The sequence below is a fragment of the Misgurnus anguillicaudatus genome, chromosome 7 (assembly GCF_027580225.2).
Source record: "Misgurnus anguillicaudatus chromosome 7, ASM2758022v2, whole genome shotgun sequence".
NCBI classification, from domain to species: domain Eukaryota; kingdom Metazoa; phylum Chordata; class Actinopteri; order Cypriniformes; family Cobitidae; genus Misgurnus; species Misgurnus anguillicaudatus.
Genome location: NC_073343.2, coordinates 7,315,493 through 7,340,640, shown reverse-complemented (window position 1 = coordinate 7,340,640; position 25,148 = coordinate 7,315,493). Strand labels below are relative to the sequence as shown.

The 25,148-nt window shown below is 36.9% G+C and overlaps 1 protein-coding gene across 17 annotated transcripts; it reads left to right on the top strand.

The window, feature by feature from the left end:
- The first annotated feature begins 55 nt into the window (after positions 1–55).
- On the top strand, positions 56–24,110 carry vax1 (ventral anterior homeobox 1). 17 transcript variants are annotated; one of them, XM_073869333.1, is made up of 8 exons: positions 56–283; positions 440–520; positions 6,257–6,377; positions 7,302–7,401; positions 12,984–13,087; positions 17,092–18,013; positions 19,861–20,048; positions 22,888–24,110. In XM_073869333.1, exons 6-8 carry the CDS (start codon positions 17,797–17,799, stop codon positions 23,434–23,436), a joined length of 954 nt encoding a protein of 317 aa, XP_073725434.1. In that variant the 5' UTR covers positions 56–283; positions 440–520; positions 6,257–6,377; positions 7,302–7,401; positions 12,984–13,087; positions 17,092–17,796; the 3' UTR covers positions 23,437–24,110. The 17 variants fall into 17 exon arrangements, with proteins under 17 accessions (XP_073725434.1, XP_055028401.1, XP_073725441.1 ...); XM_055172426.2 differs by lacking the exon at positions 56–283 and adding an exon at positions 13,218–13,346 and having other exon boundaries at positions 291–520; positions 17,756–18,013; XM_073869332.1 differs by lacking the exon at positions 56–283 and adding an exon at positions 314–349.
- Positions 24,111–25,148: the final 1,038 nt, after the last annotated feature.

Genomic DNA, 25,148 nt, shown 5'->3' with positions numbered 1-25,148 from the left:
TGACGTCATCCGCCTGTCGATTCTTGCGGCGCGGCATGAAGTCGAACAAGCCTAAAATGTTGACACATCAAAATTAAAGAAGGCGGGAGTTTCTGTTCACACACAAGCCGTGATCGACTTCCAGACTATTTAATTACACGACCGAGCAAGAATTTTAACCAATCAAATGAAAGGAGTCGGGTGTTTCTTAAGACGAACGCGATTTTCAGCCAATCACATTACTGAGCAGAATTCCAGCCAATAATATAAAAGAAGGCGGGAGTTTGTGTCACTTGAGTTACATGTAGGCCTACGTTTTTTATTTAACTTGTTAATATCATCAGGAATGAAAATGTTAAGTTGTTCAACGGTAAAATTACCAGAAGATTAGTCATTTGCGCGCTGAAAATCTTTTGAATATATCAACTTTGTTATTTACATGGCTGAAATTTATGAACAGTTGCTGTACGTCGTGAGGGGAGCTGAAGTGACGCGCGCGCGAGCAACGGTTCATTTACAGACGTGAGTAAAGCTCGATGTGGTAAGTTATGCTAGATAATCACTTTTTTCTTGCATTTATCGGTTGATATATTTAGTTTTGTGTTAGAAGGATCAATTTTATTATTATTATTATTATCATCATACCAATTCATATTAACGTTTGCCTTTCCATGGGTATTTTTAATTTAATGTCTGTTTAAAAAAGTATTTCGGGGTTTACATGTTATTTGTAATATTAAGTATGTTGCTAAAATTTTCAAAATGGTTAAATGTTAAAACTAGTTGCACAGATAGAAAGAGCTTGAAAAAAGCTTTTAAATGAGACCAAGATCATGTTTATGGGTTCAAGAATCATCACTTTATTTTGTCCCATGTTTTCCATTAAAATTCAAGAAAATATGTGACCGAATCATAAAAATTATGTAGTTTTTAGCTATAACTTTTTTAATTTTTGAGATATTGACCTGAATCGTTCAGGATAAGCTGTTTGCCATATCCTCTACATATTCTAACTTACTTCTGAAAAGTCAGATATGTAAAAAAAACCCACTAATTACACCAAATAACACTCTTTATTCAGTCTATATACAGACATCTACTACATGACTATACGGCTGCTTCACATTCTTTGTCCATTCAAGCAGATTTTGGTGGAGGTAAAACTCCCGTGGTCGACGTTCAAATTTATTAAAATTGCGTTCACTTGTAGTTTAGCAATTAAACTAAATGTCTTTACAATTTCAAGAATGTCTCAACTTCAACTCAACTTCAGCAAAAACAAAGACGATTTTACAAACAACAGACTTTGGCGACCTCGCACGGCCAGTAATTAAACATGAAAGGTGGTGACTGAAAACGAAAAGGTAGCTATATGCTTCTTCTGGGGATGTTAACAATAAAAATTCAACAAACCAACTGAAGCATTATTTTCCACAACACCGCACGCCATCTGAGGAAATCTTGAGTTTCGTTGAGCAGAACCAAAAAGTCAGCCGGAGTTAGCAACATACCTACTTTTTACGTAACATGACGGAGACCGTGGCCGGACATTTTTTGCTTCAATTCATTACAATGGAGGGAGGCGACGTCGCGTCGTCCATCTTTTTTTACAGTCTATGGTGTAAACATGTTTTAATCTAGTTAAGTGCCAGATTGTTTTCTGATCTCAATCATTAGGATTTTGCAGAAAGAAAATATAACAGGTAAGCCAGTTTTTCTATTCACACTAGTGATGGGTCGTTCGCGAACGAGCGGCTCTAAGAGCTGATTCTTTGTAGCGAACGAGCAGAGCCGAATCTTCAGACGCAGGCAGGGAAGCCGGTGTCCTTCTAAGGGAGCCGAGCTAGAAGAGCCGAATCTATGAAAAGAGCCGGACTGCCATCACTAAAATGTAGAGCCAGCGCTTGAACCGAAAGAGCCGAATCAATGGAAAGAGCCGGACTGCCCATCACTAATTCACACAGTAAATGCAGAGACACTACCTGCGGCTAAAACAGGATGTTTACACATACGGCTACGCAGGCAGCCATTACACAACTATACTGTCATGATCCTGCCAGTTTGTCAAAGTTATTCATAGTTGTTCATGATCATGTGGCAGGATTGTGGCAATACTCATGTTTTGTGTGGTAGCACATGGCCGTTTTTTGGGCTGTGTGTCTCGTTTATGTCCCCACCCCCTTGTCTCCTCATTAATTATTCATTATTGGTTAACTCCCCTCACCTGACCATCCCTTGTTATCTTGTTTAGTTTTTCCTATTTAAGGCCCCAGTGTGGTGTGTTCTGTCCTGTGCTGGATCATTTTGGTTTGGCTGCCATGTAAATTAATCGTCTTGTCCAAGGCTTTGAACCAGTTCACGGAACGAAAACCAGAAACTTTTGATGTTTTGCAAGGAACAGAAACGAAACCAGAAACTTTCAAAAATTATATGTTCCGGAACAGAAACGTTTATTTAAAATAAAAAAGTGTTCATAACGCAACAACACCGATGAGAAGAGCAACATCAGTACACCCTCATTGTACTGTAAATTAGATGATTTTGTCAGATTTTTTTAGCTGCAGTTAAAGAAAGAGCTGATTGGATTAAACAAGGAGTTACTGGGTCGTGGGTCGTTACTGGGTTGTTTAGTCACTATTTTATAGACAACAGAACAAATAAAATGTAAAAATCGCATTCAGTTGTGTTAAAATCCAATATAATGTGACAGATCAAAGAGTAAAACACAACGCAATGACGTCACGTATATGCTAATCGGCGTGTGACGTCATCACCGCCACAGTCTCTCAATATCAGAAGCACTAAAGTAGCCTACTCAAGCCCAAGTCTCTAATGCTCATTCATAAGAGGTAAATATTGTAGGCTACCAAGTATCTCGAGATGTTTGTTTTAATACTAATTAGGGGTGTAACAGATCACAGTTGATCCGTGATCCATTCCGTACAGATCACGACCCACGGTGCGGCTCGCATGTGAATCGCGGATTTTTAAAGGCTTGCAAATGTTAACACTTAAGTGATTTTAACCACAAAAATGCACTAAAGTGAGCAATTATTTGTACGCACAGACACATTTTGAATGTGTCCGGTCCTACTCCAATCAAACGTGATTATCCCTATGCTTTTTAAAGATCAGAACTCTTGATGTATAAACTTAAGAGAGTGGCGCTACTGTGTCTCATATTGTAGTCCATTAAAATACATTTGGCGAATAAAGCACTGAAAAACAACATAATTTAAAAACAACGGAGTGACTGTTTATGCTGCATCTTCTTCCCGAAGCGCCGTTTGGAATCCCCTTCTCCATCTGTGTGTGTGCGCGTGTTTAAGTGCACTCGTAGGCATGTCAGAATTACAGTTATGCCGCTTACATAATGTAGCCTTTTTTAATGTTTGATGACAAGATAGAGACTTTAAGGAAAATTATGTAGACTAATAATTTAAGTTTAATGTCCTAATGATCAGCCTACTTATTTGTATGTCCCACAGCTGACATGGAACATTATTAACCGGTTCAGGAACTTTATTTTTTTGTTGTAACCAGTTCAGTAACGTCAACTTTAAGGTTGAACCGAAAACCGGAAACGTTAAAATACTGTTTCTGTTCGGAACGAACCAATTAGGAAAAAATTCTGGTTCAAAGCCCTGGGGCCCGTTTCAGAAAGGTGGTTAAGTGAAAACTCTGAATTTGTTAACCCTGAAATAAGGGAAACTCTGAGTTTTCCGTTTTAAAAAGGGAGGTAGGTTGAACCCAAGACAGCGGGCTAAGTCAAGCCTGTTTCAGAAGGAGAGGTAACTTATACTCAGAGTCTGTTTCCGGAGTAACTTACTCTCTGAACCTAACTTGGTCGGGAGCAGGTTTTATCCTGTAAACTCTGAGTTTCTGGCAGTCTCCTCCCCGTTTTTAAAGGAGTAGCTGTGTTTAATCTTGTTTGTTGCTTTAGTACATTCATTGATTGAGCACATTTTTATTACGTACACTGTAAAATATGTTTTTAGCTGTCTTTAAGTTATAATCAAATTGCCAGTGCAAATCATTTTACCTTAGTGCTTTATATATTTTATAAATTACACTTAAATTTAAACCAACCAACAAAAAACATTTAAACAGTATATTGAAATGACTAGTAAAACCAATTTGATATACTTAGGTGCAGAGACTGTCTAAGTGGCTAGCTAAAATTTTAAGTGTGAATATAATAACGTACAGTCCTCAGTTTATTTACTTCTGATATTTTAACTGTGATGAAAAATTAAATGTTTGCATTTACTAGAGTCGCAATTTCCAACAACAACTTTTTTCTTTAAAATATATGCTCGAAGTTGCTGTACACTTGCAGCAACACTTTCATATTTAGTAGTAAAAAGGATTAAGACCTCTTTGTCACGTGCTGTTGCCATGGTAAATTGTATTATCTGCGCTCCATTGATGATGGCTTTTCATTGTGGCTGTGCACGCGCTTAACTCAGAGTTAACCTACTCAGAGTCGATTGAACTAACTCAGATCAGCTGTTCTGTAACCGAAAACTCAGAGTAAGTCAACTCAGAGTTCAAGTTTAAACTCAGAGTTGGTTGAACCTCCTTATTGAAACGGGCCCCTGGTCTGGTCATTGTAACCTGTTTATGTTTTGTCTTTTGCCCCCACGTGGGCGTTTTCTGTTGTTTAATAAACCCTGTTTGAGTTTACCGTTACCTTGCACTTAGGTCCTGTTCCTGTGAAATCATGACAACTACAGTCAGTTATTTGAGTGAGACACTGCAACTCATTGTATATTCGTCTTAAATAAATATAATGTAAGTTTTGATGTGCTGATGTAATTGTTTTTTGGCTCCCAAGATAATAGTGTCACATGCACACTTATAGTAGCACTGAAAACTTAATTACAGGTTGACTTTAGTTTATGCCACTTTTAAAGCAACACTATGAAGTTTTTTTACCTTTAAATAATGTCTCTAAAATTATTTCAGTGATAGAACAACTTTTAACTGGACAAATTATACTGTTGCTGCAACCTGAGCAGCCTCCTAGCTGCTACAAGCACACTCTGAAAGTGGCGGTGGAGGGTAGAGCACACAGCCCCGCCCCTCCCCCTGCCTGCAGAAGAGTGTCTGATACCAGGCACTGTTGTGCTTTTCAACCACATGGGGGAGCTGTAAGTCATTTTTACATGGAAACTACATAGTGTTGCTTTAAAGCTCACGTAACACACGCTGTTTCTGCATTTCTGATATTAATCTGGAGTACCTATGGAGTAGTATGACATCCTTTATATCTCTGAAGAGTCTTTAGTTTAATCAGATTTATAAAAGAAAGATTAGCTTTAACGAATCTTTCCGATAACGTACGAAAAAATGAAGAAGGAGGAGTTATAACACGGGAGGAGCGAGTAGGAGTCATACAACACTATACAACACTGTTTTAACTTATGATTCACTACATGTTCGTGTCATTTATATAATATACACGCGCCTATTTCCAACATAAGACAGAAGTCTTACTTACCACGTGTAACTCGTCATGACCAGGTTCTGAAAATCCACCGCATCAAACGCACACGCAAAACTCCGCTGCTAATCCGGATAATAAACTATATCCATTGTTTCCATAAGGCTGGATGTCTTCTCCTTACATCCAAAAACACACTTCTTGTTGTGCCATTGTTGACTTTTGAAATTAAACAAGGCTGAGTGGCGTGATAAGCTGTTAGCAAGCTCTAGCGTCTCCCGCTGACTGACGGCTGGGCGGGGTTTTCCGGGGGAAGTTTTCCGGCGGAAGCCCATATAAAGAAGTGATACGTATCGAAAACCCCTGAAACGTCAGTTAGAACCGTAATCGAAAAAAATTAGCCGAAACTTGTACGAACCCTGGCGAAGTGCATTCGGCACAGAAATACTCTGAAACACGCCCAACTGCATTTTTGACACTTTGCCTACGTTTAGCATGAGGCAACAACTCTATAACTGTGTTAATAAGTCAGAATGCTTGAAATACCATTAAACCCCCCCTTTAAGAGATAAAGTTTTGGCAAAAGGTAATCAACCTTATTAATCCTTGTTCAATTCAAGGAAATATTGCTGCAGAAACTATTATCTTTGTAGGTTTGTGAAGGTAAGCTAAAATGCTGTTAAACAAAGAGGACATTTTCTTCACACATAATGTTCTCTTAAATGAAAGCTGGCCTTGTTACAGAAACTGCACATGAATTTTACTGAGACATAAAAACTGTTTACTAAAGTTGTATAACAGATACTTATGGTTCTTCTCTTGTCCAATCAGATTAGAAGATGGCAGCTAACTGTCCTGATACAGTATATAACTACAAAACAGATTCACAGAGGGCACTGTTCAGAAGCTGGATTGTCACTTTGTATCCATTGACGTGAGTCTGAAACTCTGGGTAAGAAGAGATCTAAGAGATTGTCTAAAACTCCAGTTTAAATTTATGTGCTGATGGTCATGATTATGTTTTTTTTTCTTCAAGAGGATACAGTCTGAAATGACCAAACACCCCATAACTTCACTTGTATTCTGAAAACATACACACTTGTCATAATCCCTTCTTAGACAAAATATGAAGTCTCCACAGTTACATTTGGCAGAAACTTTTATCCAAATGTTCAAATTTTTGTATTTATTTAATTACACAAAACATATACTCTAAAAATGCTGGGTTATTTTCAAAGTTGGTTCAAAAAGGGCAAACCCAATCCTATGATGTTTTAATCCAGCTGGCTAAAAATATAAACATTTCCTGTGTTAATTTTGGTTTGTCCTTTTCTGACCCAATGCTTGGTTAAAAATAGCATAATTTAGCATGTACTAAATCAATAAATATGCTCAGCCTATGTTAATGTTGTGCAATGTTACATTCAACATGTTTATAAATGTTAAAAAGATTTATAACAGCGTCATGAATATTTTTCTTGACCTCAACTATAGTGGTACAAATATAATTTGTCATTACAATGTCATTAAGTGTTAATAATACTAATTTTAAATACCTTAACGAAATGCAAATAGTTTTGTGAGAAGTAACTACCTGACATTTACAAAAGCATATGTCTAAATAGTATGGTATACCCTTTAATATATATTTTTTTAAACATAAACAAAACTACGAAACAAGCATAGCTTTTTTTATACGAGCAAGTAAAAATATCTTAGAATCAAACTTTAAATGTATGTGATGTTGTTATAAAACCACAAGGTGGCGTCAACGGCTAAAGTTTAGGAGCCTGAGAAAGCATTCGCTTCACAATTTGGAGATCGCAGTGGCTGAGCATTATGAGTTCTCATCTTCGGTGTCTTTTTTGTCAACCAGCTTTTCCACTCCACTGGTTGCAGCTGGACTTAAATAAAGCTCTCCCCGTGCTTCAGAAAATCATGCTGCTGACATGTCTGTGTTTACTACAGCACCTGCGGTATGTAGTCCCACCTTTTATCGATTTGTTTCAATCAATGAAGCTTTAAGAAACACTTTTGACAATGTGATAATAGATTGATAAAAATAAATGGTGTGAAACTGCCTGGCATTATTTCAGTTTTTAATAAATCGTTAATTTACATGCCAAGTTAATACACATAGGTGTAAAAAATATGCAGCATGACGGCTTAAAAACGTTGACATAACTTATAAAATCCAGTTAAATTGAGTTAATTAAGTTCAAGTTCAACCTAAATTTTTTAAATTAAACATAAAAATATTTGTTGATTTGACAAAAATGCTGTGATTTTTTTTAACAGTGTATAGAAACAGGCCCCTCCTCACTCCCCAGACAATGCATCTACCAAACACGTGCATAACCGCATTATTACATACCAGCGATAAAACAGATTGAGGTCTTTATGATGCTTATAAGTAGAGATTTGTGTATGAAATGTCCGAAAGCAAAACAATTGTATACTAATGTAGTAAAAGTTTAGATATAGTGATTTTAAACCTTATATTAAGCATTAAAGTATTTTACAGTATTTACCACAGTTTATCAAGTTAAAACTACAGAATACGTTAGTAAAGTGTCATAAAATACTTGAGTAAGCATTTTTTATATGAGTAAAACAGCTTTTGAAATAAACATAGATCTTGTTTATTATATCGTTATGTTATTTTGACTATGTTAACCTTCCCTGCTGAGTAAAAAACAATAAAACCATTACAGAAAATTCTAATGGTTTCCATTAAAATACCAATAGGAACCATTAGCTTTTACCATTAAAACCACTACACTGTAGTGTGTTTTGGCCCATATTCCATTAGAACCAATACATACCATTAGAGACCAACAAAAACCAATACACTAGTGTGTTTTGGGTCATATTCCATTAGAACCAATAAAATTTCAGCAGGGTTGGTCAGATGTAAATTAATTTTATAAAATAAAGGGAAAAAAGAAAAAAGGTAGAGCTGGACTTGAATTCGTTTTTCGAGAATTGATTGGATCGTTTGAAGTTAGGTAATGTTGCTATTTGCTAATCGGACCCCGCCCACCTGCCATACCATATGACTGGAAGTAAAGAGAGATCGTTTCGAGGAGGGAAGGAAATTTGCGTTTTGAGACCACATTATGAGGCTTTATGAGGCCAAATGAATTTTTAAAAAATGACGAATGAAGCTCACAGATAAATCATTGTAAAAAAAAATTAAAATACCTCAATATTCCAAAACAAATGACAGTTTTTCATTTTAATTTCATTTCGACTTTAAACTTGCAAATCAGCACATTTGAGCATGCAGCAAGCTCATTGCATTAGAAATAAAGAAACTTTTTATGCCCAAAAGATAAAAGTGGGTTGCAGACACCTCCACCTGTGGGTTTGTAATGGCTCTGACACCCACAATCACAAAATGTGCTCTAATGATAGCTCAGCCTGTATACATACACTCACTCAAGGCTCTTTGTCAGGATGACACACTTAGACAAAGCTGTGTGTTGTTATTATTTATTTATTTGGTATTATGTGGTCTATTATGTTTTGAAGATGACCACTGGCACTGTTTTGAACAGTAGTGCAGAGGCCGAGAGATGGTATTGATTTGTTAAATCTGAATGAGGGCCTTTAGGTAACAAGATAGAAGAGTGGAAACATTGACCACATGTCCTCCAGAACAATTATCTGAAAAACATTTCCGTTTGAAAGCAGCCAGTTATGTGTCTAATACGTCAAGAAGACTTTGAAGATGGTACAGGCCTGTGCGCAGTAACATCATCACTCGTGACTACTCCCCCTCTCGCTCAAACCTCCGTCAATAATACTGCGCCCAAGGTCGAAGTGCTGCTAACTAAAGGTACATATACATAATAAGTAACTTTGTCTAGTGTCTCTTTCAAAAGAGGCGTTTTAAATCTGGTTGTCATAAGCAAATAAGTACCATCCACTCCAGTAACTGATGGGAGACGGATGACGTGAACTCCACTGCTTCGTTCTCATTGGTAGTCGCTCATAATTTGCATAAAGTTCAACATTTCTCAACTTTGTCACGTGACTGGACACGCCCATTCCAGTCACCAACGGTCTACTGTCGCTCGTGTCGTTGGAAGTCGCCAAGCTTTCATTGAAATCAATGAGATTGCATTGCTCTACTACTGCTAGTCGCAGTTTAAAGGAACAGTATGTACGAAATTTTTATCAATTAATCATAAAATGGCCCTGATATGTCACTAGACATTACGAAATCATTTTCATTGCAATAACACTGACAACAGTGGTATGGCCAGGATATTGTCATTTAAAAAGTGGAGTTTCAGCCCTCAACTGATGTTTATATTGTCATTTGGTGTATTGGCCACCAGCTGTGTGATTGCAGTACCAGTTTTAGCCACAAGTTTTGTGATTGCAATACCAGTTTTGGCCACAATCCTACATACTGTTCCTTTAAGTGCTCTTCTGCCATACAATATAGTTCTAATTTTTTATCCGCTTAAAACGTTTTATTTTGTGCCACCATACTTACTTGTGTAACTACTCATGTAGCAGTCTTTAAATAGGGAAAACATGGAAGTGTTTGGTGGCTTCTAAATTCATTCCTGTTTGGATCCTAAGGAATTAATTGGGCTAGGCTAAATGCTAACATATTCACAAAGTCCTGTACAAAGATTAAGTGCACACATTGAAAAAAAAGAGATATGTATTCGTTTGTCTAAGTTGAGGTTAGAACATAGTAAAAATTGAAAAACGGTGGTGTTTTCCTTTAAATCATTTATTTAATTGCACTGTTCATACATGCACTATTACTCTATTGCAAATATAAAGCTTCCTTGTTTTTAAGCTTTGCATCTTTAGTTTTACAGTAATATAGCTGAATGTTCACCATGACCCATCACGTTGCCATTATTCTGGCATGGATTCGTTGGACGCTATTCTTGGTGTTGAGTACAAGTGGATGCCATGTTTGCTTTCACATGTCATTTTGGGCCCCAAGCTCTTGAACTTTGCGATACTTTGATTAGACCGAAGCAGCTGCCTGTTTCATTCCCCCAACGCTGCAACAATCCACCTTTGTGCAAGAGAAAATCATGCGAAAGCGCCTCGCATATGAGAATAAACCTTTTTAGAATAACCCATCTAATTGTCACCTGTCTCTCGTGGTGTTTTGAAATAATGCCCAGATTTGGCCGTAGTCACTCGCCGAGCATTTGATATATTGTAGATGGCGGAAAGAGGTGCCAGAAACATTAGCGGAATAAAGGTGCTAGCGATACAGAAAAGAGCCTGCTTAGCGCTACTAATAAGCTATTAGGAGCAAGATAGGACTCACGTCTCTCTCCCCCTGTCTCTCTCTTTTGCAGCCAAAACACACTTTGTCTGTTAATGGGTGTATTAGAGGATTATGAACACACTGGTTTTGGTTGGAGGTGGCGGGTGTGGTTTGTTGAGAACACATTGGAATGGGTTTGTGTCTGTGATGTACAGTACTGTGCAAAAGTCTTAGGCCGCCACCACCAGCTTTGTTGTTTTCGCAAAGTTTGAATGTCCGTCCATGTTTATTTTTCACTCTTTTTTATTAAATTACAAAGAGAAAATACAGGAAATATGGACACAAAATTAAAAACAAAACAATATATAGAACTAAATGTCTTCTTCAGGGATCAGTCAGTATTTAGTGACCTCTCTTAAAAGCATCTTGAGCTTTTTTGAGGAATCTGAAGTCTTTAAGTAATTAAAAATTAGGATTTAATTTCCTTTAGGTTTAAAGAGCACCAATGGTCCAATTCGCGATTTTCCTTTGGTGTGTGAGTGTATATTAGTACGTTAACAATATGCAAAAGCAACATGATCTCACGGTAAGTCGTGTTATAGTCACGAAAAATGTGATCCATCCATTCGTGTCCATGGCACGAAATTCAGCTCAGCTTTCTACATGTTTTTCTTCCGCTTTTAAAACTATTCTCGCATGAAGTTGGGGTTAGAGTTGGGGTTTGGGTTAGGATGTCTAAAAATGTAACGGAAAGTGATTCTAACCCCAACCCCAAGTGACAATGGTAGGAAAATAGGGAGAAAAAACAACGAGAAAACAATACATAAAATGAAATGAAAAAGAAAGTTGTGCAACGGACATAAAAAACTATTTATAGAAATTTGTGCGGGTGACACGAAAAAGACATTCGTGCTTAATGCATAAAAAAGCTGAATTTCGTGCCATGGACACAAATAAATTAATCAAATTTTGCGGGACTATAACACAACTTTCTGTAAGATGTCTTTTTGTCTGTGCAAAAGGTACAAACCCCAAAGTAAACAATGACGCGAGTTATCGCTTCCAACATAAATCTCTTTTCTTGGACTACAGCAAACACAAGGATTGTAAGCAACAGTTTACTTCCTGGGCTTGTTGACGTAGACACAACCCAATCTCAAGGCAAGTCATGGTATAGTCACAAAATATTTGATTAATTTATTTGTGTTCATGGACACGATTTTCTGCTTTTTTTCATGCCATTGAGCACGATGTATTTATGTATTGTTTTCTTATTGTTTTTTTACTATTTTTGTATCATTGTCAGTTGAGGTTAGAACGACTTTCTGTTACATTTCAGACATCCTGACTCAAACCCCAACTCTAACCCCAAGCGAAAATAACTTTAAAATCAGAAGAAAAACATGTAGAAACCAATACATAAAATTACATCAAAACCCTAAATCTAACCCCAAGCAACAATGATTTAAAAATAGTAAAAAACTAAGAAAACAAATATAAAATGACACGTAAAAGTATTTCATGCTACGAACACAAAAAATATTTGTAAAAATTCGTTCTCAAAGGCATGAAAAAAGCGGAAAATCGTGTCCATGAACACAAATAAATTAATCAAATATTTTGTGACTATAAAAGACCGACATTATTATAATTCCTCCCGCTTCGGACTGAGGCCTGTAAATTAACTCCTGTCAGCATTGCATTGTGACCGAATTTTTCAAACATGGTAAGGAGCGCCACATTTCCGGCTGACGTCAGAGGTATTCAGGCCAATCACATCGTACAGATTAGCTGGCCAATCGATGAGTTTTGTACAAAATCAATGCGTTTGAGGAAAGCAGTTAGCTGAAGCTACAAAAATGTACGGTTCCAATTTTCTTAAATGGAATATTTTTAAGTTGCAATGCTAATTGCTAACATTTGTTTTTATATCAGTAAATATTAACTCACAGTAGCAGGTTACACACTACTGACCAATCACAGTCTTGTGTTTCACTTAAGCTCTACAAATCTTAAAGAGAAGATGGATTATTGTTGTATGATGAGTGTTGTTATAAATACAGCAAAACTTTTTTGTATTCATGTTGATCCTACTGTTGTCTAGTTCTAAATAACAGCACGAAATCATCATGAAATTTCATGAATGTTGAATTATGGGTGACTGTGAGGTACAATGTTCTTTTAGACATTCATGAAATCAACACAGGCATTTCTGAAGTGGATAACTCATATTTCAAACTAGTGATCATAGTTCTGGCTTTTGCCATCCTGCTTATGTAAACCTAATTTCTTTTCTCAAATCAATAGGTGTTTTGTGAAATTGTGCTATCCTGAAGACAGGGTAACCCAAGCAACGCTTCAGCGCCCAGCCTAACTGGGAACTGCACGAAATGAGCCTTTCAGTTCCTCAGGTATTGTCATGTTATATCTTGTTTATCTATTGATATGTCTCACCACCTGTCTTTTTGTCTCTGACTATGCGCTTCCGCCCATCTCCTGTCTGTGGCCGCTCAAGTGTTTTGTTTTCTCTAAATAAATGAGGTTTTGCCATTCTGACATTACTCGGCATCTGATGGGAGGCTTCAACAGAAATGACACAATAGATACCAAACAGAGAGAAAGAGAAAACGGCTCTGATATTGTTCGGGGATCGTCAATGTTTGACAGCAGGTACTTAATTAGGGAATATCTGGATAGCCTTGAGACAGGAACATAAATAAATGAGTAACAAAAGAATGTTTTGTGATTAAAGCAAATAAAAGATCAAATCACAATCATTTATTTCATTTAGAGCAATAAGACGGCATGTGTTACAGGGATTTTACCACAGGTAAAGAGTGTTATCCTATGGAAGAAATCCTATGGAATTCAGTAGGAACCATCAACTCTGTGCTTAACATATTTTATCAGAATCTCTTCATCATCTATCACAATACTTTCATTGTTTTATTTTTACCATGGAAGTCAATGGTTTCAACCAGCTGTGTGCTTATCATCTGCTTTTATCAACATTTCTTTTTTATTGTTTTCATGAGAAGAAAATGGAAATACAGGTCTAAAACAACATGAGGGTGAGTAAATTAAGACAGAAATTTCATTTTTAGGTAAACTATCTCTCTAATAATTAAGTATGTTTAGCAAAAAGCTAAAACAAAATGTAATCGGCACAGTACGATTTTTGCCTATTACACAGATTTTGCGTATGTAAACGTGGCTTCCTCACAGTTTCATTCATGTCTCTGCATGTCAAAAGTAAATGTCACAAACAGAAGCGTAAAGTAATGCAATGTAATGTTTATGATTAGTACAGACGTAAAGTCTGCTCTCTAAACTCTAACTGCGAACTTAAAAACTCGAGTTACATTTAAAGGGTTCTGCTGACATGAGAAAAGATACAACAGTATGCCTTTTGACAGATTTCCCGCCAGCTTTTTGAATGACTAGGTGGACTATAGAAAAGAAATCTGACCAATCTCAACATCCCATATGCAGTTTTCTGCTTAGCCAGTTTGAAAACAGGTCAGTTAGCAGAGCATTATATTAGCAACACTAAAAAGCACAAAAGGTCATGGGTTCAAACTCTAGGGAACACACATACTAATATATATATATATAAATAAATAAATAGTTTTTTGTCATCTTTCATTCTTAAAATACTTTTTATCAACTACTATAACAGTTGTCTCCAACATGGTACCCGTGGGCACCTGGTTGTCCGCACGAGTCTGTGAGTTGCCCACCAAAGCACATCCGATTAATAACCTCAATTTTAATATTTATTTATTACATATTTTGGTTATAATAAGGGTCCATGAATCATAATGAACTAAGACATACATGTATTTTTACTTAATCATAAACTAATAAAGAGTCATCGTTTGATACAACATGACATGTTTTTTAGTTGGTAGTTAATGTATTTATTAACAATGAATTCAGTCCAGTCATGCGTCGCGTTGTAGTTAATGATGACTCTTCGGTAGTTTATATTTAGTGCTTGCCTTAACTCAGCATTATTCATATTTAAGTAAGAATTAATTTAGGCATTATGATTCATGGACCCTTATTATAAAGGGTTACCCATAATTTTTACATTAGCTTAGTTTTTTATTTATATTAAAGGATTAGTCAATTTTCTTATTAAAAAATCCAGATAATTTACCACCATGTCATCCAAAATGTTGATGTCTTTCTTTGTTCAGTCGAGAATAAATTATGTTTTTTGAGGAAAACATTCCAGGATTTTTCTCCTTTTAATGGACTTTAATGGACCCCAATACTTAACAGTTTTAATGCAGTTTAAAATTGCAGTTTCAAAGGACTCTAAATGATCTCAAAACGAGGCATAAGGGTCTTATCTAGCGAAATGATTGTAATTTTTTACAAGAAAAATAAAAAATATGCACTTTTAAACCACGACTTCTCGCCAGCGCGACCTCGCGTAATTGCGTAATACCGTGGAAAGGTCACGTGTTACATATATGAAACGCGCATTTGTGGACCATTTTAAACAATAAACTGACACAAAGACATTAATTAGTATCATTCAACATACAACAACGTCGGAACAGTCCTCTTTCTCCACACTTGTAAACACTGGGGCGTAGTTTCGCATACGTCATACGTGACCTCTTGATGTGATGACATATTGCGTGAGGTCGCGCTGGCGCATCACAGGACCGGATATAGATGAGAAGTTGTGGTTTAAAAGTGCATATTTTTTATTTTTCTTATCAAAAATGACAATCGTTTCGCTAGACAAAACCCTTATGCCTCGTTTGGGATCATTTAGAGTCCTTCAAAACTCCGTTGAAACTGCAAATTTAAACTGCATTAAAACTGTTACGTTTTGGGGTCCATTAAAATGAGAAAAATCCTGGAATGTTTTCCACATTTTGGATGACATGGTGGTGAGTACATCATCTGGATTTTGAAAAGTGACTGATCCTTTAACATTTTAAACAATGATAAAATATAACAACAAATAAAATAAAATGAACAAGTAAAACAAAAAGAGACTATAAAAGTAGCCCTCCAGATTGTTTTATGCATTATGGCAGCCTTTGCTCACAAAAAGGTTGGAGACCCCTCAATTATAAGCATTGGCAGGTTGATTTTCTTTGAAAAGTGCACTCTTAAAAGGGACGTGTTACATTTTAACACATTATCTATTTTGATTTTGTGTTGATTTTGTGTTAAAATGATTAAAGTGACAACACAATTTGTGTTAAAAGTAACACAAAATAGTTGTTCCAATAATTGTACAGAGATGTGTCTAGTTAAAAAAAAAAAACCTAGACTAGATTTTAGACTACCTGCTTGTTATGCTACTGAAAGCGTTATGCTACTGTAATAGTGCAACATTTTATATAACTCCACGACAAGAAACATCAGAAGATGCCTCTGTAATATATAGAGCCTTTATTTAGGACACCTTCCTCCAAACTCTATTGTTGACCTGAAATAGTTCAGACCACAGCTGGTGCGTGTCCCACCAACCTCTTTTCCCAAGCTCAGCGCAGAATCACCCTGCTGCCCCAGAAGCCCCCTTTCGAACCCTCCTCTTACCTTTTCTTTAAACAATCCCTCCCTCTTATCTTTTCTTTAAACAACCTTTCCTTCTCTCCAACAGGCTGCCCCACACTCACTAAATGAAGTTAGTCCAGCCCCCCCATCCTCTTCTGTCCGCTACCAGACACACTCACAGAATTGTTTGTTAATAGTCCAATTAGATAATTGCCATCTTTCACTCCTTTTGCACTCTGTTTCCCATAAAGAAGTGAATGGCTTCAGGAGGGGGGGAGTTCAGCATGAAGAGGGCCCCTGGCCCTGCAAGGTGACAAGAAGGGCCCAAGCCTGTTCCTTGCTCACAACCGTTGGCTTGAATTGAATCATTGTAGCCTAATCAATGGTCTTATTGGATTACAGACTACTGCTGTTCCCCCAGATATTGTTGCGCTGACAATGAAAATAGGCAAGAGACTGAGTGGGTGGGTGTGTAGTGGTGTGGAAGAAGTGGGCGAGGGGAGGAGGAAAGGGTCGGTTTGGGGTGTTAGTCCTGGGATCTCGGACAGGTTTTGTGGGTTTTTGTCTTTTAATAGGCTCATATGAAGTTAAGAGTAGTTGTTCCACAAGTCTCTAGGGCTACGTGATGGTTTGAACGATGGTTGCATGTAGTAGTGGGTTTATTTTGGCTACTAGGTGACTCGGGGTGGTTGTTACACACAGGCTCGGCTTGACAAAGTCTCGCTTTTGTGAATCCGCGTTCGTTACCGCACGAAGTGGATTCCCCTTTTTCGTATTCCTGGTCTCTCCGCCTCCCTTACTGCACGTCTCATTCTTTCTCTCTCTCTTTCTCTCGGCTCTTCGCCGTTCTTGCTCTCTCTCTCTTTCTTTTGCTCTGTGCTTGTATTAGCTCCGATGTGCGGAGGGTGCAGCGCATGGGATCGCCCTGTTATCTGCTGGGGAGATTCGCAGTAAAGTTTGCCGGCCGCAAACTACACGAAAATCTTGGGCCCGAGGACAAAGGAATGGCTGTGCCGTACCAGGGCATCAAGGAATGAAGTGGAACTTTTCTGGCAGTGCCCGTGCTTCGCGATTGGGACCGTTGAGTGTCGTGGCTCTTTCGCAATTCAGGACGAATCATCTGCCTTGATCGTACAAGGTTGAAGAGGGGGGTCGGAGTGTGTGGACCCCTCTATCAGGACAACGTGTGTTTCCCAAACAGTTTAGAGTATTCATGAGGTTACGCAAATGTGGAGGCAGCAAAATTACCGTAATCAATTGAAGCGGCGTGCACGCGTCCGTCCACAGCTCTGATTACCCGGAGATCAGCCTGATGTAAATGTTACAAGGAGAGGAGCTGTTAAATTGCTGTTGAATTTGGGTGAGAAGTCTATGATCATTGGGCAAGTGAGTCTGCACAGAGATAATAGGGCAGATCAGTGGACCGGGCAAGTGCGGACGGCACATTAGCTATCTGACTTAGACTCAAAGCTGCTGTTTTACGGAAAGACTAAACCTGTATTACTCCGAATAATACCCAAAACAGCTATTTCCACTTATTTTTGCCCGACAAGGATAAAAAGGGGAGATCTCTCGTTTGAGAGAATAAGAGACTATGGAAGTTCGCTACGGTCAAGACTCGGAGTCTGGAATGCTGCTGAAGAATGGACTAAAAGAGGGGAAAGAGGGAAAAGATTCCCAGGGGAACATTTCCAAAACGTTCCTGAAGGACCAGCAGGAGTCCTTCTCCCCATCCGGACAGGTGGAAAATTGCGAAAAAAGCCGAACGAGCTCGGGAGATCCTGATTACTGCCGGAGGATTTTAGTTCGAGGTGAGTTTGAAAACATTCACGTAGCTTTCTTCAGCTGAAAACAGGAAATCGCTTTTGTGGGAACTTTAATTTTGTGCTAGTTTGGTTGAATCACTTTTTGCTTTATTTATGAGTGTTTATGGATTTGAAAGGACATAGGTTTATGTGATATATACTCAATAAAAAACAAACGAGAATGAGTCCTTTATTAAAAAAAGAAACTAGTTTCCACTGTTAAGGCATTTAGCGTATTGACCCAATTTCTTCTTTGTCTTAGTTGCAAATATTTGCAAACGCCATTTAGGGTATTTTTAAATAGAAATTGCCATTGTAAAGATAAAAACATTAAAATATATTTTTTTTTAAATTCAATACAATTACCAAATCTGAACAACGTTTATGTACATTCGGATTCCTACAGTTTGTTTTATCCAGTAGACAGTTTTAAACATTTTAAAGGGATGAATTCATATTTCTTAAAATGTTTTTACAACTAATTATGTTGATCATCATTTTTAGATAGTTTTAAAATCTATATCTCGTGCTTTATAAGATTTATTTCTGTTTTTGTCAATCTTACAACAAAAATATAGCAATGCATTATTTGATAGACTTTAGCTGTCTGCATTTATTTATCTAAAATGTGCTTTTCTTTTTACTACTGAGACTAAAAAGCTTGAGTGAAAATGCATTTTAAATTTAAAGTTTTTTGCATTGCAATTTAAATAGTCTTTTATAATGTGTTTGCATCAACAGGCTAAAGATCTAAACAATAAATTACTAAAATAGTTGTGAAGCCCCTCCTGCTTGTGTCAGCTGATTGTGAAATTTTGGAGAGCAATCAGCTCTGTTAATTTATTTAGGTTGTGAAGCTAAATCTGGGTCAAACTCCGAGGCCTCCTGAAATATGAGGAAATTAACCTTATAAAATTATTGTGTCATTTCTTCAACTGCCAATACCGCAATTGATGCAATTCATGCACATTTAAACAACTAGTAAGACTGATATTTTTTTAAATATCAAGAATATTAAAGTTTTTTTCAATTGAAGTTGACACAACTAATTTTTAGAAGGCGTTTATTGATTGTAATTTTTGCTAAATAAGGCATGCACTTTTACAAGGCACACACAATTTTTTATTAAATCTCAATAAAAACTTTAGCTAACCTCACTAGCTAACATGTTTGGTAAATAGTATTTATAATGCCGTGTTTAGTTTTTAAGTAACACACTTTCTCTTTACACATTTAAAATGGATGTAGTAAAAATAAAAATCATATATAATGTATATCATGTAAGTAAAGCTATATGTATTAAATTAGTAGACACTTTCGAAATTCAATTAGAAACTAACAGACAGAGGGTTTTTTTGTACATTAATCATTTTTAGCAAATCATTTAATTTCATTTTAATTTGCTTTGAACATTAATTTTCCTTTTTTATATTTTGGACAAGACACTTAATTTTTTATTTAGGATTTTTTTATCATTTTAGAATATTGTTTTTTTTTTTAATTATAAATACGATTAAGGTCTGCCTTTAGTTTGTATTCATGTTTGGCCATTTTAACAGCTTCTGAGGCATATTCTTGTAAACAAAGATATATATATATATATATATAGATATATATATTAATCATAAACAGATACATAGTGTACAAAGTATTCTATATATAGTATAGGAACATACAATTTTTTAAATATCTATGTATAAATTATTTTTTATTTTTTCACAAATAACATCATCAAAATCTTTCCACTTATATACTCATTTTTGTGAATTATATATCGTACTAATATACTGCTTATATTCTTATGTGATCATTCTTAAAGAACTTACTGAAAACATTTTTCATTTCATATGCAGATGCCAAAGGTTCGATTCGAGAAATTATTCTGCCGAAGGGTTTGGATCTAGACCGACCGAAACGCACTAGAACCTCATTCACAGCAGAACAGCTGTACAGACTGGAGATGGAGTTTCAGCGGTGCCAGTATGTTGTGGGACGAGAAAGAACTGAACTTGCCCGACAGCTTAACCTGTCTGAAACTCAGGTACACTTGCATGCATATACTCTATCAATACACACATAAAGTATATTGCAAATGCACAGCAATTAATAAAGAAGATGAATGAAGCTAAGAGCTTGTTTACACCCGGTATTAAGATGCGATCGAATCAATCGGATCATGAGTGGACGAGAGAGACACATTCCCATTCACACCTGGTGTTTTAATCCTTCCCTTTGGTCCACTTTTGTCCACTTCTGTCCTGATTACATCGAGTGAATGGTTTATGGGTGAGTCGTTAAAACACGACTGAGAGAAATGACGGGTTTAAGTTGACGCACACTAATATTGTGCTTGTGTTGTTATTAAACATGCTTTACATAGTTTTGTACATTTATATGTAAAGGCTTTCTTAGATATTTCAGAACAATTAATGAACTTTCACACAAAATAAAACAAAAATGAAAGAGATGGATAAAAGCCGTGGATTCACTCAAGGCCGGTGTAAAAACACTGTACAGTACTCAGTACATCACACATTAGGTCAGTAGGTGGAGAGTAGGCGGTCTTTTGTGGCTGCTCGACCACATGAGTTGCGTTGATGGGTTTTCGACTACCTCTGGATGTGGTTGAAAGTGGACTAGCTCAAAGCGTTTCACACCCGGTGTACACCTGTATGTAGCGTCGTCCACTTGTGATTTGATCGACTTTAATGCATCTTAATACCAGATGTAAACAGGACCCTAGAAACATACATATAAAAATATCAAACACATAAACAGATTGCATGTTGTTCTTATTTCATTTATAAATAATGCACAACTAATGTACTACTTACATAAACTCATAGGTACAAATTTTAATATCATGTTGCATTATTATCATCCTCTTGCATACAATCTGATACATTCTGGAACAAATTAATTCCTTTTTATGCCTTTACCAGCGGTGCAATACTAGTGCTAGTGGTTTAAAGGCATGCTTTAAAAAATATATTTTTTTTAAATAATACAAATATTTTTAAATAAAATTGTAATAACATTTTAAAAAATAAGCGGAGCAATGCATATGTGGCACATACTTTACAGAGGGGTCAGGGAGAGGTCACGAGTTTGAGATTACTGTACATCTCTCTCTCTCTCTCTCTCTCTCTCTCTCTCTCTCTCTCTCTCTCTCTCTCTCTCTCTCTCATCCACTTTTCTGTCTCTCTCTCATTCTCTATGTGTCTCCCTGGATAATCCACAGTGCGGGGAGCCTCTGCCGTATGTTTGACTCGAGTAGTGCGGCTAATTTTGGAGCTGTGTTTGTTTGTTGTGGACAAACAGCACACTTGCCAGCCTGTTTATACTGTATATAATATAAACTTTATTTATTTACATTTTTTTTAAGTTACATATAGCTCACCAAAAATCATACTTAAAATTTTAAAGCAGCATTTGCATTTAATTTTTTTAGCTTTATCATCTCAAACTTCAAAAGTTCTTTGGGGTTGGCCCAATTAAATCCCCCAAACACCTGCAAGCCGAACACGCCATCTCGGTTTTTCTAATTCTATTGCACATCTGACCTGTGTCACATTCTATCACATCATCACCCCAACTAACAGCTTTAAAATTCTTCTGCTCTCCTGTGGACTGAATTGACAACAGTTAAAGCCCGAGGCAGATCAGTGCCGCTAACACAGGGAGTACAATAGAGTTAGCTTCACTAATGCCCTCTCTAATGCCCCGTGGTGCAGTGCAGTTCAAATCCATGCCTTGATTACATTAAAGCTTCCCGTGTCTCCTCTTGGCCGCCTGATGAGGGAGTGAAGTGCCTGAAGTTAATGACAGATCTATGAAATTAACAATTTGTTCAAACAAGGAAAATCATCCATTTATATTTATTTCTTTATGCAGGAATTGCCTTTAATTCATTGTTTGTGTAACCACAAAAATTGCAACAGATGGAATACATAAGTATAGACATCCGAATAGACAATTACACACATTTGAGAAGACATATTATCAGTTTTCTATCAATTTAGAAACTAGCATTGCATTACAACGCTACTACAATAACTGCCCAGGCAAGCATTGATGTGTTAAATACAGCTGGATTATTTCTTGAACAGTATATTATTTTATGTGTTCCCTGGGATTCAAATCCACAACTGACATAAACATTAGTACATAATTTTGTACTCACACAATCATATATATAAACAGGACCTGCAGTTATTACTTTAATTTTAATAGTGATGGATTTAGTTATGCCAAAGGTTGCGTGTGACACATTTCTGATGTTATTTGTTTGTCTATTTGTTCATATTCCACCAAAGCCATTATCGATCATGTCATGTGCAATGCAATTAAAATAGGCTTACTTTTCTTTGTATGAAATATATATATATATATATATATATATATATATTAGCATTTTATACTTCTGTTGGAATTTGATCTTATTTTGTATTATGAGAAAATTGACGGTCCTCTTTCTTTGAAAACCTAAATTGAAAGGATACACAATGATGCGATTCTAAACAGTATTGATCTGTCCATCTGTATAGCTCATTGAAAATCTTTTCTAGCAATTGTTCACTAAAATAGATTCATGTTTGCAATTTTAATTTGTGTTTTAGTTTGACCCCTTCCACATTTGTTAGTTTTGTATGGTGTATTTTTGATCAAGTGCACACATTGACCCATTTATTTAACATTTAATCTATATAGATTATTATTACATTTTGTTGTTGTAGCTAATGTTTTTAAATTAAATATTTTATTTATTTAAAATTGTATTTATTTTAATTTTCCAAGTGGCATCTTGCAAACAGTGCATTCACTATATACAGAATGTTTGCTATTTTATTTCAACCTCTTTTTTTCCTCTCTTTTGACAGGTGAAGGTGTGGTTCCAAAATCGCCGGACCAAACAGAAAAAGGATCAGGGTAAAGACTCAGAGCTGCGCTCGGTGGTTTCTGAGACGGCCGCCACCTGCAGTGTCCTGCGTCTCCTGGAACAGGGGCGGCTCCTCACTCCTCCAGGCCTGCCAGGGTTGCTGCCCCACTGTGGGAGCTCTTCCCTGGGCTCAGCGCTACGTGGGCCGTCCCTTGGGATCACAGCTAACGGAGGTTCCTCCAGCAGCAGTAGCAGCAGCGCGGCCAGCTCGGGCACAGCCGGCGGGAGCCCCCCGCTGCCAACCGTGACCAGTTCAGGAACAGTCACAGGGCTGCAGGGATCTCCACCGGCCCACGGGCTGTTCAGCTTCCCCATGCCCTCTCTCCTAGGGTCCGTCGCGTCGCGCATCTCCTCCACCCCACTCGGCATGGCCGGGTCCCTCGCTGGGAACTTGCAGGAACTTTCCGCACGTTACCTGAGCTCCTCCGCTTTTGAACCTTACTCGCGGACCAATGGCAAAGACGTGCTGGACAAGAAAGTTTTGGAATGATAGGCTCACTTTTCTTGTTGTTTTGAAATCAGCTTAAGCTCTAAATATCTCTTCTTTTTTTAATCCAAAATTTTTCGCTTTGTCATGTCAGTGCTGTGGTTATTAACTTCAACTTTTCCCGTCCTGCACACTTGATGCCTCTCAGTACTGTACAAACGTTGACTCATTGTACTTTTCAAACATAAGGATTTTCAGAGTTTTTTGCACTAAATCGAAAAGTTTCTCCACCCTGTTGTGAATTTTGAGGCAAGCAAGAGGAAGGAATGTAGCAAGAGAACTGAAAATGCTTGCTGTGGCAATATTTTCGGGGCACTTCTTTGGAGTTGGACAGTTAAATTCAGATTATTAAGTGATCTGAGAAAGCTGCTGGCTAAAATATGATACAGAAACATAACCTATCATAACATAAAAATCATCTTTCACAATTATAGTTTAAAGTTTTACATAGTGCTGTCTGGCAAGAATTATATCTATTATATCCGGATTCATTTCTTAAAGTTGGCATACAGGTATTCAATACAGTCATATAGTGGCAAACCTATTCTTCACATACGCAGTAAGCATAAAAATGTCACAAATTTGCCATACGAAGCTATAAAATCAGATGTCTATACCATTTTGTATTCGTTTGGTTAAATATGTTCGAATCAAAGAAAAGCACTGTCAAACCGTTATATAGTCCAGTAGTCCTGTGTTCATTGTTCTCTAAATGGTTTCTGTGAGGGTCCCCAAAATGAGTTTTTGAAGGCAGTCCCAGTTTGTGAGTTTGTATGTCTTAAATATGCAGTTTTTATCTTCTGTGTGTGTGCTGGTACTGAAGTTGTAGTCCTGGTTTCCATGTTTAGGTCCGTGTTTAAGCTGAAAACCTTTCTGAAGAAAACTCTGGGGCCCAAATGTGGAGAGACGTCATTGTGTGTGATTATGCTCTGAAGCATCAATTTGACCCTCGAATGATTGGACTTGATGTTTTGCCGAACCCTCAACCGACGTGGAACATTTCAGCAAAGTTTTTCGGATGAATCAGACGCCCTTTCTGTTATCAAAGCTGAGATCCGATCTCTGAAAGAGCAGGGTACAGTTATTGTAGTGTAAATGAAAAAGATTGAAAATTTTAACTAAAATTGTTATTTTATTGTAAATTATTCACGTCTGTAATAAATAGATCATTAGTATATCTGCAAATAATGAAAGAATGAATGTATAGGGGGGCGGGGTTTCTGGTTGACGAACCAATCAAAGCTCTGGTGTTGTTGTTAAATATCTTGAAGTTTGTAAACTGTGGTATGAGTGTGGATATATATTATATATAACTAAAAAAGGTCAAAACAAAGCAAATCTCTTTATTTCATTCATTTATAATTTTCCAACACAACAGTTGTTGCCTATACATTAATGTACGGTTTATCTCTGTGGTTAAAGTGTCCAACATCCAAGGTCACTTAACACTACAACAATGACTGACCTTGTCCAATGTGAATATTTCTTGAGAGACAAACAGCATTACAATTCACGTATGTCCCTGAACATCATGGATTGTCAGATGTACAGAAATTGTGCAATTTTAAAACTTCCTTATTCACAGATTGACTATTATGCTCAACGATAGACTCTATGATCTTTAATGTTGTGCTTGTCCTAGTCAGATATTGTGGTCAGATGTGTCTAGTTTTGATAATGTAGGATGTAAACAATCAAACAGACAAAGTGGAGGT

Excerpts from the sequence above, each read along its gene's own strand:
- vax1 (XM_073869333.1), top strand. The coding sequence starts at position 17,797 with ATGGAAGTTCGCTACGGTCAAGACTCGGAGTCTGGAATGCTGCTGAAG. Across the intron at positions 18,014-19,860 it reads CCGGAGGATTTTAGTTCGAG|ATGCCAAAGGTTCGATTCGA; the intron begins GTGAGTTTGAAA and ends TTTCATATGCAG. Across the intron at positions 20,049-22,887 it reads TTAACCTGTCTGAAACTCAG|GTGAAGGTGTGGTTCCAAAA; the intron begins GTACACTTGCAT and ends CTCTTTTGACAG.